At 45.4% G+C, this 13,772-nt stretch overlaps 1 protein-coding gene across 6 annotated transcripts in view; it reads left to right on the forward strand.

Moving 5' to 3' along the window:
* Positions 1 to 13,772, forward strand: part of RIMBP2 (RIMS binding protein 2) — a 110,131-nt gene that overhangs the window by 71,212 nt on the left and 25,147 nt on the right. For all 6 annotated transcript variants that reach the window (XM_053959376.1, XM_053959375.1, XM_053959377.1 and 3 more), the window contains exons 5-7: positions 561 to 611; positions 4,908 to 5,112; positions 12,805 to 12,956. In XM_053959376.1, the coding sequence (XP_053815351.1) occupies positions 561 to 611; positions 4,908 to 5,112; positions 12,805 to 12,956 (408 nt within the window). The remainder of the gene's footprint in view (positions 1 to 560; positions 612 to 4,907; positions 5,113 to 12,804; positions 12,957 to 13,772) is intronic.

Raw genomic sequence — 13,772 nt, forward strand, 5'->3', positions numbered from 1 at the left:
AATGAATAAAAGTGAATAAAAGACACTTCACTGCCCTTATTTATTATCTCTTTTGTCTTTAACTCAGCTGATTGGACCTAAAATGTTGCTCTCCTCTTTAAACAGCCAGTCTTGTGGTTGCCTTTTTTTGTGAGCTGTTTACTTTGGTGGTAGATCCTGTTGCTTCATTAAAAGAATGAGCTTAATTTTTGCGCTGCTTTCTCCCAGCTGCTCTGGGAGGCTCCTGCACCACCAGCCCTGCAATGTACACAACAAACTGCACTTCAGCTGGAGTTTGGAGGGCTCCAGGGAGGGCTGGAGTTGCTGCTGCAGCGTGGTGAGCGTGCTCGTGCTGGTCCAGCACAGCAGCCCTGCTCTGAAGCCTCGCTGAGGTCCAGCCTCCCAAAATAAACATTTATTCTGGGCTGGGAGTGCTGGAGCAGAGCTGGCACAGCCACCCCTGCTGGATGGGAACTCTGGGTTTGTGTGCTTGGAGCAGACTGTATGTGGCATGACTAATTCATTTGCCTCCTTCCTCCTTTTCCCTCTTTTTCCCTTTTTCCTTTTTCCACAAAAACAAGGCTCAGGTTGAAGCTAAGAAGGAACATGAAGGAGCAGTTCAGTTGCTAGAGGTAAGATCCTCTGGGTTCCCTCGGCTAATTCAGGTCCCTTCTGAACAGGATCATTTGCAGTATCACCACTTGTGGGCATTGCAAGGAATATGTAGGCAAATGGTTTTTTTTTTTTCCTCTTCTGATACAATTGCATCCTTTAAGATTTATAATTCAGTTAGGAGAGCATTAAGCTGAGCTGTTGGAAGTGATGTATGTTTCTCTTTTGGTACCATTTTTTGTAAAATACTATTAAAGGGAGTGATTAATGATGAGAATTTTGATTTATTAGGCTGGAAATACAGCAGCAAATACCAATCAGTTACCTTAGGGTTCCTAATTAAATACTGTCTAATTAAATACTGTCTAAACATAAAGCAACGTGTCAAAGAAGCAGAAACTGTAGACCTAAGGAAAGAATTCAAAAACCGTCAAAGGGCGTGCTGGAAACAGAACACTTCATTTTTCATTTTTCTGCCTGAGGAAAAGGCATTAAATGGTTTTTTAAGTGTTAAAGTATATATCCTAAAGAACGTGCAAAAATATGATAGCTAATAGCAAGTGCACTGTCAATACTTCATTTAGAAATCTGCTTTTATCTAAAGGTAATTTCCAGTCTTTTTACCTTCCCACAGTATTTCTATAGGTACTTGCTGGCCATGCCTCGGTGAAAGGTGGATTTTTCCTGGTGCATTGATCAACTTTAAAAAGAAATAAATTAAGGCATTTGTTTATTATTACCTATAAAAGTTGATGTTCCCAGAGTTTTTTACTCATAGGCTTTCATTAGCATCATATATATTAAGTTTGTTTTAGCTTCCAGACTCTAAGCTGAAGTTATTATTTAATGCCTGGTGGAAAGTGTATGACACAGGAAAACAGAAACAAGGCAAGGAGGAGATTATTTACCCCCCTCAAGCTGAGCACAATTCTTATTTAGCTGATTTGTCTGCAACCTCTGATTCGCAGAGATTTCCAAAGCTTTTGCTTCTTATTGCCACAAGCACATTTATTTTTTTAGCATTTTATTTAGCGTGCCTTTTGCAGTTTCAGATCAGCAGCAGTGTTGATTTCTATAGTGTTGTTTGTGTTGATGCATGTTTTTACACGTGTAGCTGTTCTAAGAGACTGCTGTGAAATGTAAAAAAATGATTCAAAACTGTTTTTATTTCTTTGTTTATTTCACATCTCTTTGTTTACTGTGTCTTGTTTGGGATTTGTTGCTTTGCACTTCACCCAGAACACCTTGGACAGCATGCAGGTATTTTAGGGCATAAATTCTCCTTTCCCTGTCCTGAATCCTGCACTTCTCCCTTGGAAAGGAGTCCCAGAGCCCTGCCTCCCCCTGCATGGGATGCGTGCTAGAACCATTGCTATGCAAGCATGCTTTGCATTCATTGGCCTAATACCAAAGCATCCAAATCAGGAAACTTCTTCTACAAGAAATGAATCCTGGCGTGGTTTAACAGAGCTTGGATCCTGGTTTCCAGAGTCACTTCCTCACGAGCATGCCCAGTAGGAATGGTTTGGTGGTTTCCTCGAGGCTGTAACTTTCTGACTGTGGATTTTGTCTGAATTCAGACTGTTCCTTTGCTAATGCAGAGGCTGTTTGATGTGATATTTACACCTGAGGCTGCTCTGTAAGCAGTGGGGCTGTGAGATGACACCTGCACAGCAGAAGGTGCTCATTACTGCTCTGAATTCAGACCTGCCCACCTGGAAAGCTGCTCCTCCCCTCACCTGTCCTGTGTGCAGTCTCTGTCTGTGATGGGTGGGCTCTGCTTCACTTCCCATCCCTGGAGCCACTTGAATTTCAGCAGCAGTGCCCGGGGCTGTGTGAGGAGCTGGGCAGTGCCAGCAGCAGGCATTCAGTCTGCTCTGAGCACAAATGTCTCATCTCCAGCCCCTGAGCACAGCTCCAGCTCCAGGGAGACCTGGGACACCCCTGTGCCAGCCTGCTCAGGACAGGCTCAACGGCAGGGACCATGGCACGGGGGGAAATCCACAATTCTGAGCCTGTGAGCACAGATCAAACGGCAGGGACCACAGCAAAGGGTAAAAATCCACAATTCTGAGCCTGTGAGCACAGATCAAATGGCAGGGACCATGGCACGGGGGGAAATCCACAATTCTGAGCCTGTGAGCACAGATCAAATGGCAGGGACCACAGCAAAGGGTAAAAATTCACAATTCTGAGCCTGTGAGCACAAATCAAATGGCAGGGACCACAGCAAAGGGTAAAAATCCACAATTCTGAGCCTGTGAGCCTGTCTTGCTCTGCAGGGTCAGACCCAAATTTGTGGATTTTCTGCAGTGAGGTGAGGCTGGCTGGCTGACAGCAAAGCCCATGCCAGGAGTCAAGGAGCAGGGATGAGCATGGGGATGCCTCCTGGTGGCTCCATCGTGGCCCTTAAGGCAAATTTTCTTTATAAAGTGCCAGCTTCGTGCTCACTTCTAACTCACACCCCCACTAAAAATACAGCAGTAAAGGCTTTTTTCTTCCAGACTTCCTACTGTCATGAGAGAACTTGAAATCTCTGCATGCTCAGAAGACAAGGCATTTACTGCAATACAAATAATGTCTAAGTTATTAAATAATGCTTTTCCAAAAATACTTTAAAGGCAGCCTTAGCTTCCTGTTGAGGTCTGGATTGTGATGCTTTTATTTTTTATTTTGTGCTAGAGTTTCCACAAGTGCCTGTGGAAAGGTCAGTAATATTATTAGAGAGTTGAATGGCTCATCCTTAAGCTTTCCATTGGAAAGTGGGAACCAAATAACCCAGTTTTCTTCTTTGTTTGCTTAATGTCCTTTTGGAACTGCATAGATGCCATTTTCATGCAGCAAATTAACAAGTAGCAAAGTCTGACAGTTCATTTGCTCAAAACCACAGCAAAAAATGAAAGACAAAAAACCCGAGCATTTCATGTTTGTGTAAAACTCCCACGATGTCTGATTCTTGCTGTTCTTCCTTCCATAATCAATCAGATGGATGCCCTGAGACTTCTTTGGCAGAAACAAATTAATTTGTGTGCTGTGAATGGAAGGAAATGATATCTTTAAAATTCACTATAACTTAAAAAAAGTATTTGTTACAAGAAAAGGAGCAAACAGTGCCACCTTGTATATTGTATTTGGATTTTTGGGTTCTTCTGGGTTCTGTAAGCATTTTCCTTCAGCTAGGATCTTTTTATAGGTGGTATGTAATAGGTGTTGTTTTCTTGATATATAAAATGTACAGTTTTTCTTGCACGAACAGGGAATGTTTTTTCCTTTAAAAAACCCAAAGCTCTTAGTTCAGTTGAACAAATTTATTTGCTATCCAGACTTCCTTTGTTAGTACAGCTGCTCACCTAAGCACAAGAGGGGTTTTTAATGAAGGAAGGTGATGTTTGCTCACCATAAAGCACCAGCCTGGGATACATTATTATAGCTTTAATTTAGCTGGTCCAGTGAATGTGCAGATTTGTATAAAAGGGGGTTTCATGCTGAAGTGTCTTCACTACTCTTTATGTGTTTGGAGTCAAAGCTGAGAAAGCCCAGAGCTCCCCGTGCCCTTTGTCTCTGCTGGCAGCCAGGGCTCGTGTCTGACATCCCCCCATCACACCAGCAGCTCATCATTAATTCATCATTCATCCCGTGTGGGCACGTTCACAACACAAGCTTCCCTTTTAGGTTCTGTTTTGTTAAAGCCTCACGCCTCAGCATCCAAACAAAACTGCAATGTTTTGGTACTTCTCCAGGCTAACAAGAGCCCCTCTTGGCTGGTGCCTGGAGCACCTCGGTGTGCTTTGGCTTTATGGTGAGCAGCATTGTTCTTAGGGCAGTTCAGCCAGTGGCTGGGCCCAAGTCCTGCAGGAGTCACTGGGGATTTCCTTGTTCTTGTGGGGTTTTAATACACAGCTGTTAACGTAGCAGTTTAGGAGGCTTCAACTTAATAGCAGAAGATGGGCAAACCTCAGAGAAGCACCTGCCTTCCAGAGAGGCTGGAAAAGCACCCAGAACCCACGTCCAGGTGTGCGAAGGAGCCACGGCCCTGCAGGGTCTCCCTGCAGGTGTTCTGGGCAGGGATTCCTTTAGCGCTGCCAGAGTACAGGATGAGGGATTTCCCCTGGGGAAGGCGGTGGGGAAAGCAGGAATCCCCTCGGTGGGGCAGGGCTGCCCGCGGGTCGCGTTCCGAGCGCGGGGGAGGTTCGGAGGGGGCCGGGGGCTCCCCATCCCAAATGCCGAGTCTGCCCATCCCAAGTGCCGTGTCTGCCCTGGCTCCCTGGCCCCAGGAGCCGGCCAGCTGCCGTGTCTCATGCCGTGCTGTCCTGCAGGCCAAGGTGCGGGAGCTGGAGGAGAAATGCCGGACGCAGAGCGAGCAGTTTAACCTGCTGTCGCGGGAGCTGGAGCGGTTCCGGCAGCAGGCGGGCAAGATCGACCTCCTGAGCGGCACCTCCCTGGCAGCCCCGGGGCTCCCCGGGCCCCCCGGGAAATCCCTGGCCCAGCTGATGAACGGGATAGCCACCTCCATAGGCAAAGGTAAGGAGCGGCAGGGCTGCTGCCCGCTGCCAGCCCGTGATGGGCAGAGGGAGCGCGGAGCCCTGGGTCTGTCTGGGGTCACCTTCGCCCTGCAGAGCATCCCTGTCCCTCCTCTGAGCCCCCTCCAGTTTCATCTGGGCGCTGCTGTTGGTGCCTTCAGTTTGAGCTCTCATCTTTTCCAGACTCTGTACTGTGTTAGTGTGTATTTCTGAGCTCCATACAAAGTGCCAGCAGCTCTCCTCACAGCTCAGGCACACTGAACAATCCTTTTCCAGCCCCAGAACCAAGGACACTGTGACAGCTTCAGCCCAAAAAGTGCAAACAGCAGGGGATGGAGGAGAGCAACCTGGGAGGGTGGGACTGCACAACCTGGAGCTGGGATTGGACAATTAACCACAATAATATATTGAAATGGACCAAAAAAAATATATAATATATAGAAATGGACCAAAACTTATAAAAGTGTGAAAACTCATGACATGCCATCCACTTTGGATGTAGCCATGGCTGGGCTCTTGCACTGCCCAAGGTGCATCCTTTGAAGGCCTTTTAGTAAATCCCTGCTTTATTCCTTTAACTCTGTCCAGCCTCTGTTCCAGGGAGTTCTCCAGGCGTCACTGTGAGCAAAATTCTCTCTAACTGTTATTGAGTGTAGTGATAAGAAGAGTTCAGAGTTAAAATTCTTCATGTAAAAATGCACCTGTCTGCATGTCCAGGCTTTGTTGGAAACCCTCCCCTGTCCCAGGTCTGCTCTCTTGTTGGAGGAGTTAATGAGGAAAGGAAGCACAGAGACCCCACACACTGCATGGGCCATTACATAAAAAATCCATTTAAACAGAGCTGGGTAGAAAATGGGGAAACTGAATGGAGTATTTTGAGAGACAGCAAAATGGCTTGGGCTCAGTTTCTTTTGTGCAACAGAAATTATGCACTTCTCCATGAAAGTTTGAAAGTAAAACTTTTCAAAAAGCAAAAAATAGTCTCAGGAGAAATGGAGAACATAAAGTAATTTAAAAAATTATATCTGTATTGATGTTCTTACATTTACAGTCAACAGTGTGTGTTTATCCAAGATCCGTGCTGAACTTTCACCAGGTCATCTCCTGTTGCCAGAGGCAACGGCTCTCCAAGTGCTGAGCTTTGTAAACGACCCATTATTCATAGGAAAATGACAAAGCTCGAGGCAAGAGGTTACCTGAGGACACTTACAAACAGCTTCCATGTCAATCACACGCTGGATTGTGTGTTATTCCATGTGAATCACACGTTTGATTGTGTTACTCCACGTGAATCACACTTTATATTGTGTGTTATTCCATGTGAATCACAAGTTAAATTATGTTATTCCATGTGAATCCCATGCTAGATTGTGTTATTCCATGTGAATCCCGTGTTAGATTGTGTGTTATCCCATGTGAATCCCATGCTAGATTGTGTTATTCCATGTGAATCCCGTGTTACATTGTGTGTTATCCCATGTGAATCCCGTGCTACATTGTGTGTTATCCCATGTGAATCCCGTGTTACATTGTGTGTTATCCCATGTGAATCCCGTGTTACATTGTTGTGTGTTATTCCATGTGAATCCCGTGTTAGATTGTGTGTTATCCCATGTGAATCCCGTGTTAGATTGTGTGTTATCCCATGTGAATCCCGTGTTACATTGTGTGTTATCCCATGTGAATCCCGTGCTACATTGTGTGTTATCCCATGTGAATCCCGTGCTACATTGTGTGTTATCCCATGTGAATCCCGTGTTACATTGTGTGTTATCCCATGTGAATCCCGTGTTACATTGTGTGTTATCCCATGTGAATCCCGTGTTAGATTGTGTGTTATCCCATGTGAATCCCGTGCTACATTGTGTGTTATCCCATGTGAATCCCGTGTTACATTGTGTGTTATCCCATGTGAATCCCGTGTTACATTGTTGTGTGTTATCCCATGTGAATCCCGTGTTAGATTGTGTGTTATCCCATGTGAATCCCGTGTTAGATTGTGTGTTATCCCATGTGAATCCCGTGCTACATTGTGTGTTATCCCATGTGAATCCCGTGCTACATTGTGTGTTATCCCATGTGAATCCCGTGTTACATTGTGTGTTATCCCATGTGAATCCCCTGCTACATTGTGTGTTATCCCATGTGAATCCCGTGTTACATTGTGTGTTATCCCATGTGAATCCCGTGTTAGATTGTGTGTTATCCCATGTGAATCCCGTGCTACATTGTGTGTTATCCCATGTGAATCCCGTGTTACATTGTGTGTTATCCCATGTGAATCCCGTGTTACATTGTTGTGTGTTATCCCATGTGAATCCCGTGTTAGATTGTGTGTTATCCCATGTGAATCCCGTGTTAGATTGTGTGTTATCCCATGTGAATCCCGTGCTACATTGTGTGTTATCCCATGTGAATCCCGTGCTACATTGTGTGTTATCCCATGTGAATCCCGTGTTACATTGTGTGTTATCCCATGTGAATCCCCTGCTACATTGTGTGTTATCCCATGTGAATCCCGTGTTAGATTGTGTGTTATCCCATGTGAATCCCGTGTTACATTGTGTGTTATCCCATGTGAATCCCGTGTTACATTGTGTGTTATCCTATGTGAATCCCGTGTTAGATTGTGTGTTATCCCATGTGAATCCCGTGTTACATTGTGTGTTATCCCATGTGAATCCCGTGTTACATTGTGTGTTATCCCATGTGAATCCCGTGTTAGATTGTGTGTTATCCCATGTGAATCCCGTGCTACATTGTGTGTTATCCCATGTGAATCCCGTGTTACACTGTGTGTTATCCCATGTGAGGAGTGTGATCAGCATCACCCAGGCTGGATCACTTCAATTGTCCTGCAAAGAAACAGTTGTCAGGTCACTCTCATTACTTACAAATTCCCCCAGAGTCGTTTGGAAATAGGTTAAAATGGAACAGGAGAAGTTAAATGGTCTTGCCCTTTTTTTCCTGAGCCAGCAGAGAAGCGCTGATGCCCAGGGGGCAGCAGATCAGAAGTGATTTCCCTGCTGCTGCAGACGAGCAGTTACTGGCAGAGGAGGGTGCTGAGCTGGGGGTGACGCCGGGGCAGGGGCAGCCGAGGTGACATCCCTGTGTCCCCGTGTCCCTGCAGCCCTGGCTCGGATCTGTGCGTGGCAGTGACGGTGGGTAGGGCAGAGTTTGACAGAGATCTCTGCAGCCAGGGCTTGGAACTTGTGTTTATTGCAAAGGGTGCAGGGCCCTGCTTGGGGCTGCCAGCCACAGCTCGGAGCAAGTCTGAGAGAGAGACCCCAAAGAGGGACCTGAAAGAGCCAGAGAGACCCCAACGAGCAAGAGAGGGAAGTTCCCATTACAATACCATAAATCTTCTGTGCTGAATGTTCTAATTTTCACTAACCAATCTAGTACAAGATGCAAATCCTACAGCAATTACCTACAGCCTAGAAGAATCGTGACATTACCATACTGTGGTACATTTTAAACCCTAAAAACTTCTCTTTGGACCCCTTCTGCCAAGCTGGCAGGGTCTGCTCTGACCCTTGGAGCTGTCTGCAAGCAGAGGGTGTTGTTTAATCAAAGGGGGATACCTTCAGCCAGCCATGCCATTGTTTTCCAGTTGTTCAGTAACCAAGGCTTGGCATCTCAGACTTTGCTTTCATTTCAATCTCGCTCATAGTTTCCATATTCTCAAAATCTTTTGCCAGGCAATCATATTTATAAGGCTTTCCTGTTTCACCTTCCCCAATATCTGTGTGCCTGGGCTTCCTGAGCAGGGCTGGGGCTGCTGGCCATGCCCTCTGTGCTGCAGCTCTGCCCTCAGGGGATGCTAAAGGCACTAATGCAGAATCCCCAGGGCATTTCCTGACACAAGGATTTAGTAGAAATTTCCTAAATACCAACGGCAACAGCTCCTTGTGTCTCTCAGGACTGGATTCTCAAAGCAACAATTGATTTAAAAGGAAAGGTAATTAAGTATTGGTCTGTCCTTTAGGCAGAAGAGATGGTCCAGCCTGTATCACTGCAATTGATTTAATGAAAAATGAAAATCAGCTGAGCATCTTTTAGGTACCCAGTCAAACTCTCCAAGCTAATTTATACTGATTCTTATGCTAATGGAAAAACCTTTTTAAAAACTTCAAAACGTGCCAAACAGAAATCTCCCCAGTAACCCTTGAGTAAAACCACAGCAGCCACAGCCAGGTCTGCACCCAGGGCATTTAAGGGCCATCCTCTCTGAGCCTTTTCTCAAAACCTATTGATTTTTGTGGGACTTGGAATTCAGGGCCTGCAGCACTTGTGTGTAAACATCAGAAGTGCTTGGACAACACTGATCCTCAGTGTGAATGCAGGGATGACAATAAAGTCGTGTTTGAGCCAGTGGGCAGGATTTCTAATTACTGAAATCAGCCCCCTCTCTAGAATGATGGTGGAGTACAGCAAGTTCTTCAAACCAGAAGTGTAATTATTTTTATTATGTGTGAGGAAGAAAGAACATGAGAGGGAACACAGGAATGGCTTTCAAAGCAGAGCAAATGATGGAAATGAGATCAGTTTATGGCCAGCTGCTTTGCCTTAATTGGTGATGTTTGAATGTATCAGGAGAGGAAATAAACCTAGCCAGGGTGGATTACAGCATAAAAAGTTCACTTTAAACCTACAATAATGTCACAATCAGATGTAGAAGCCTTAAGATTTGTTATCCATCAGTTAAGAGGCTCATTTAAATGGTCCTTCTAGATGATTTAGGTAGTCCATATGGAATCAGCAATTGCAATAAATAAAATGGAGAGTCTAATTGTAATGCAAGTATGGACAGATTTAATTCTCTTGAAACATTTCAATTAGATCTGGTGCTCTTGCTTTTCCTTGATAGGGTGCTCTTCAGACTTCATCAACAAATAGTTGTCAGTCAGGAAAATAAAGGCCATATAAAGCATATATAGATTTAAAAAGACTTCATAGACAAAATTCCTGTGGCTTTATAGGATTCTTCTCTGGTATTTAATGGAAAAGAAAAAGACATTTCTAGATGCTGCTGTGTGTTCTTATGAGCTTACCTCTTGTATATTTTCTTTTTAACTCTGTTTTTTTCCAGAGGGGAAATATAAAAGGAAAGGTGTTTTACTGTTTTGGTTTTTTTGTTTTGGTTTGGTTTTGGTTTTTTGTTGTTGTTGTTGTTGTTGTTGTTTGTTTTCATTTCTGTAGGTTTCCAGTTAACAAGCTTTAAACCAGTCTGCAGATCTGATTCCCCTCATTCTGCTGCTCAAGCCCAGGGCCCTCAGTGTAATTGCCTTGGGTGAATGAGAGAGCCAGGTTTAATCAGTTGCTTTTTTGGAGGCAAACTTAGGCCAGTTTTTGAATGCAGCCTTTTTTTTTTTTTTCTGTACTCCTGTGTTCCCACCTGCAGGAGCAGAAATCCTCTGCAGGAGGGATCAGGAGGTCCCAGATACTCAGGAGGAATGTGCATCCTGCACTCTGAATCTCAGTTTTGGTTTGGTTTTTTTGTTTTGCAGAGGCATTACTGGATGATGCTTGTGTTTATTTTTCAGTCCAGTGTGGCTTTGTATAGATAGAACCACCTGAGTTTACACAGAATATTTGTCTCATAGCCTTTTCAAAAGGCTCCTCTGCAGAATCCACAGGAGCTCACTGCTGAAGTTGTTTGATGGGGCACATTTCTGGCACAAAGATCTGTTCTTCCCTCTTGCTGTTGGATATTCAGGGCCTCTGCTGGGCAGGGAGGGGTGTGCGTGGAGTTAGCAGCACTAATTATTGAAATCAGCCCTTGGGCAATAACGATGTGGAGCACAGCAGGCTCTTCAGAGCAGGGGTGTGATTGTCTGGGGCCAGGGATGAGCCCGGGCCCTTCCTGCACTCACAGCCACCACACACCTTTCTCTCCTGTGTGTTAAGGACTCAGGGTAAATTTTATGTACCTGATTTTCCAAGTGAAAAACATAAGACAGGCCCATATCTTCCAGCATCTTGATATTCCTGGAGTTCCTGAGAACGTGTGTTCCTGTGCTGGTATTGTCCTGTGTGGGTGCAGAGCAAGGGCTGCATTGCCCCAGAACCTTCCTCCACATTCTGTACCTACTGCCAGTGCTGTGAAAACAAAGCCTGGAGAATGCAGGAGGTCTGAGCCCAACCAGAGGCTTCCTTTGAATGAATAATCACAGTTGGCCCAATTATTTATAGCTTGGCACTGGCAGGCTGAGATGGCAAACACATTAACAGCAAACAGAAGGAGCTAAATTGGCTAAAGGTTCCTGAACGGGGAGAACTTCTCTGTTACAGATGTGAGAAAGGTTCCAAGAATAAAAAATGTGCCCTTTCCCAGCCTGGGGATTGCTCTAAGTGAGGCTGGTTGTAATTAATCTTTTGTGTGGTGAGTTGTATATTTCCCTGCTGTCAATGTGCTGAAGCTGGCCTGCTGTAAATTACAGTGATGCAGAGAAAATTAATCATATTGGACTAATGAGCATACCAGAAAACCCTCTGATGGTATTCTTGGAGCTTTTTCTCCTGTGCAGTGAGAACAAAGAGGTTCCTCTGATAATTCCTGGTGACCTGGACTAGGAATCTTGAAATTCAGTAGCAAAACGTTGGTGACCAGACTTCTGGCAGAACAGGAGAGGAAATGCTGAACCTACACATATTCAGGGGCTGAAAAATTAGAGCACAGGCTCATTATGTTGATGAGAGGCAGAATGCACTCTGCACATCTGAACATGTCAGCAGCAGCTCGCTGTGCTCCGCTGCAGCTCCTGCTCTGCTGCAGGTAAAATCCAGCATTCACAATTCCTGCTTTGGGGACCAAGCCAACAGTAAAGGCAAAATGTACACGTGGCTTTCACTCAGCTTTGTTAGTCTCTCTTGCAGCCTGGTCCACGTTGTTCTTGTCTCACCTCTGGTTTTCACCTGAGCCAGGAGGGGAGGACAGCGTTCAGCCTCTCGTGAGCCTACTCAATGTGCAGCGTGATCTCTCTTTTCCTTTCTTCTAAACTCTTTTTAAAAAGCACAGTAAAAATACTCCAGAAGGAGTTTTGGAGATTTTTCCTTTTGCACAGTCTGAGTTTTCATGTTTTAGAAACTGGAGGGATGGCCCTGGGATCAAATTAATGTGGTTTAGTGCTGGTGTCAGTGAGGAACTCCTTGGAAATACAAGGCAGGTGCTGCTGGCACTTCCTGCCTGCCAAAAGTCAAACAGCTTCATTGCAAAATGAATATCCTGCCAACTGCATCATTAGCATTCCAGTCTCTTTTTTGGAACACAAATGTATGACTTGCTTCTGATTTCCAGATTATGACAGAGTCCCCAGAAGAAATGCAGGCTCCAGCAGCAGCTCTGCAGTGGCAGGTGTGTTACACAGCGTGTCTCAGCTTCCCCAGACACACCCAGGGGCTCAGGACAAAGGTGGCTTCTTTTCACTGGGGGAAACTTTACCTTGAGTTCTTTGAATGAAAATGCCTTCACTTTCTGCCTGTAACTTCTGTAATGTTTTGTTACATGTTGTTGACTTGAGCAATTTACCAAAGTCTGGGAGCTGGCAGGCTGAGCTCTGCAGCCTACCCACCACAGCCTTCTTCTTGAATGACTTCTGACAGGAGAGGAAAGGAACCTTCTGCTGTGCCCTGGCAGTGTTTCTGCTTGGGAGCCATTCCTGATCCTCGTGTGTGCTCTGTTCACTGCCAGGTCATGAAAGCCCTTCTGGAAGTCGCTGTGTGATCTCAGAGTTTATCCGACCCCTTCAGATATCTGGAGACAAACCAGAACAACTGTCTGTCAAACCCACATTCCTGTCCAAGTCAAGATCTGGTACCCCAAGATGCAGATTTGATTCAGACGTGAGTCCTTTTGAATTTTTTACTGAAAAAGTGATTTGGGGCTGAGGCTCCTCTGCTCCAGCAGGCAGTTGCAGGTTGATCCACCTGCTTTTAAGAAGTCAAGACATGGATGTTCTCATTTTCTGAGGCGACTTGGGAACATGATCAGTGGGAATTTAAGTGACATTTTCAAAGGAGCTGCAGCTGATGTCCCAGTTACACGGGATGAAAACCAGCTGTGTGAGGAGCTCCAGCTTCTCTGAAGGTGCCAGTGATGCACGCAGAGCGTGTCTGGGTGAGGGGCACAGCAGCATTTCTGCTCTGGGGCAGGGCTGGGGCAGGCAGAGCTGTGTTCCAGGAGGGGACTGCTGCAGGCTGGGCACAGCAGCAGGAGCTCCGTGCCTGCCCTGGCACAGAAAACGCTGGGGTCATTCTGCAGGACTCGCTCTCTGCCTGGCTGCTGTGCTGTGTGACCTTCCCTGCAGCAGGGCAGGCACCACCAGCCTCTCCCAGGGGATTCTGAGCCTGGAAAATGGGAGTGAAATCGCAGGATGCTGTCACTAAAGTAATTCAGCTCCACATTTTGTAGTCAGTCATGCTTTTGAAGGGTTCTGTTCCTCCTTCCTTGGGAAGCTTTTCTGCTTTTTGGTGGAATTCCAGTAGAAATCCAATGGGAAGCTCAGAAGAATTGTTCAAAGGTGCCATAACAAGTTGATTTTTAATAGTTAGGACAAATATTAAATATAAAAACTGTGTAGAACAAATCTTGGAAACTCTGCAGAAGGGTATTATTTTCTATTAAATACCCTGGTTTATGTGGGCAGATAGATAGCCATG

The sequence above is a fragment of the Vidua chalybeata genome, chromosome 18 (genome assembly GCF_026979565.1).
Source record: "Vidua chalybeata isolate OUT-0048 chromosome 18, bVidCha1 merged haplotype, whole genome shotgun sequence".
Taxonomy (NCBI): Eukaryota; Metazoa; Chordata; class Aves; order Passeriformes; family Viduidae; genus Vidua; species Vidua chalybeata.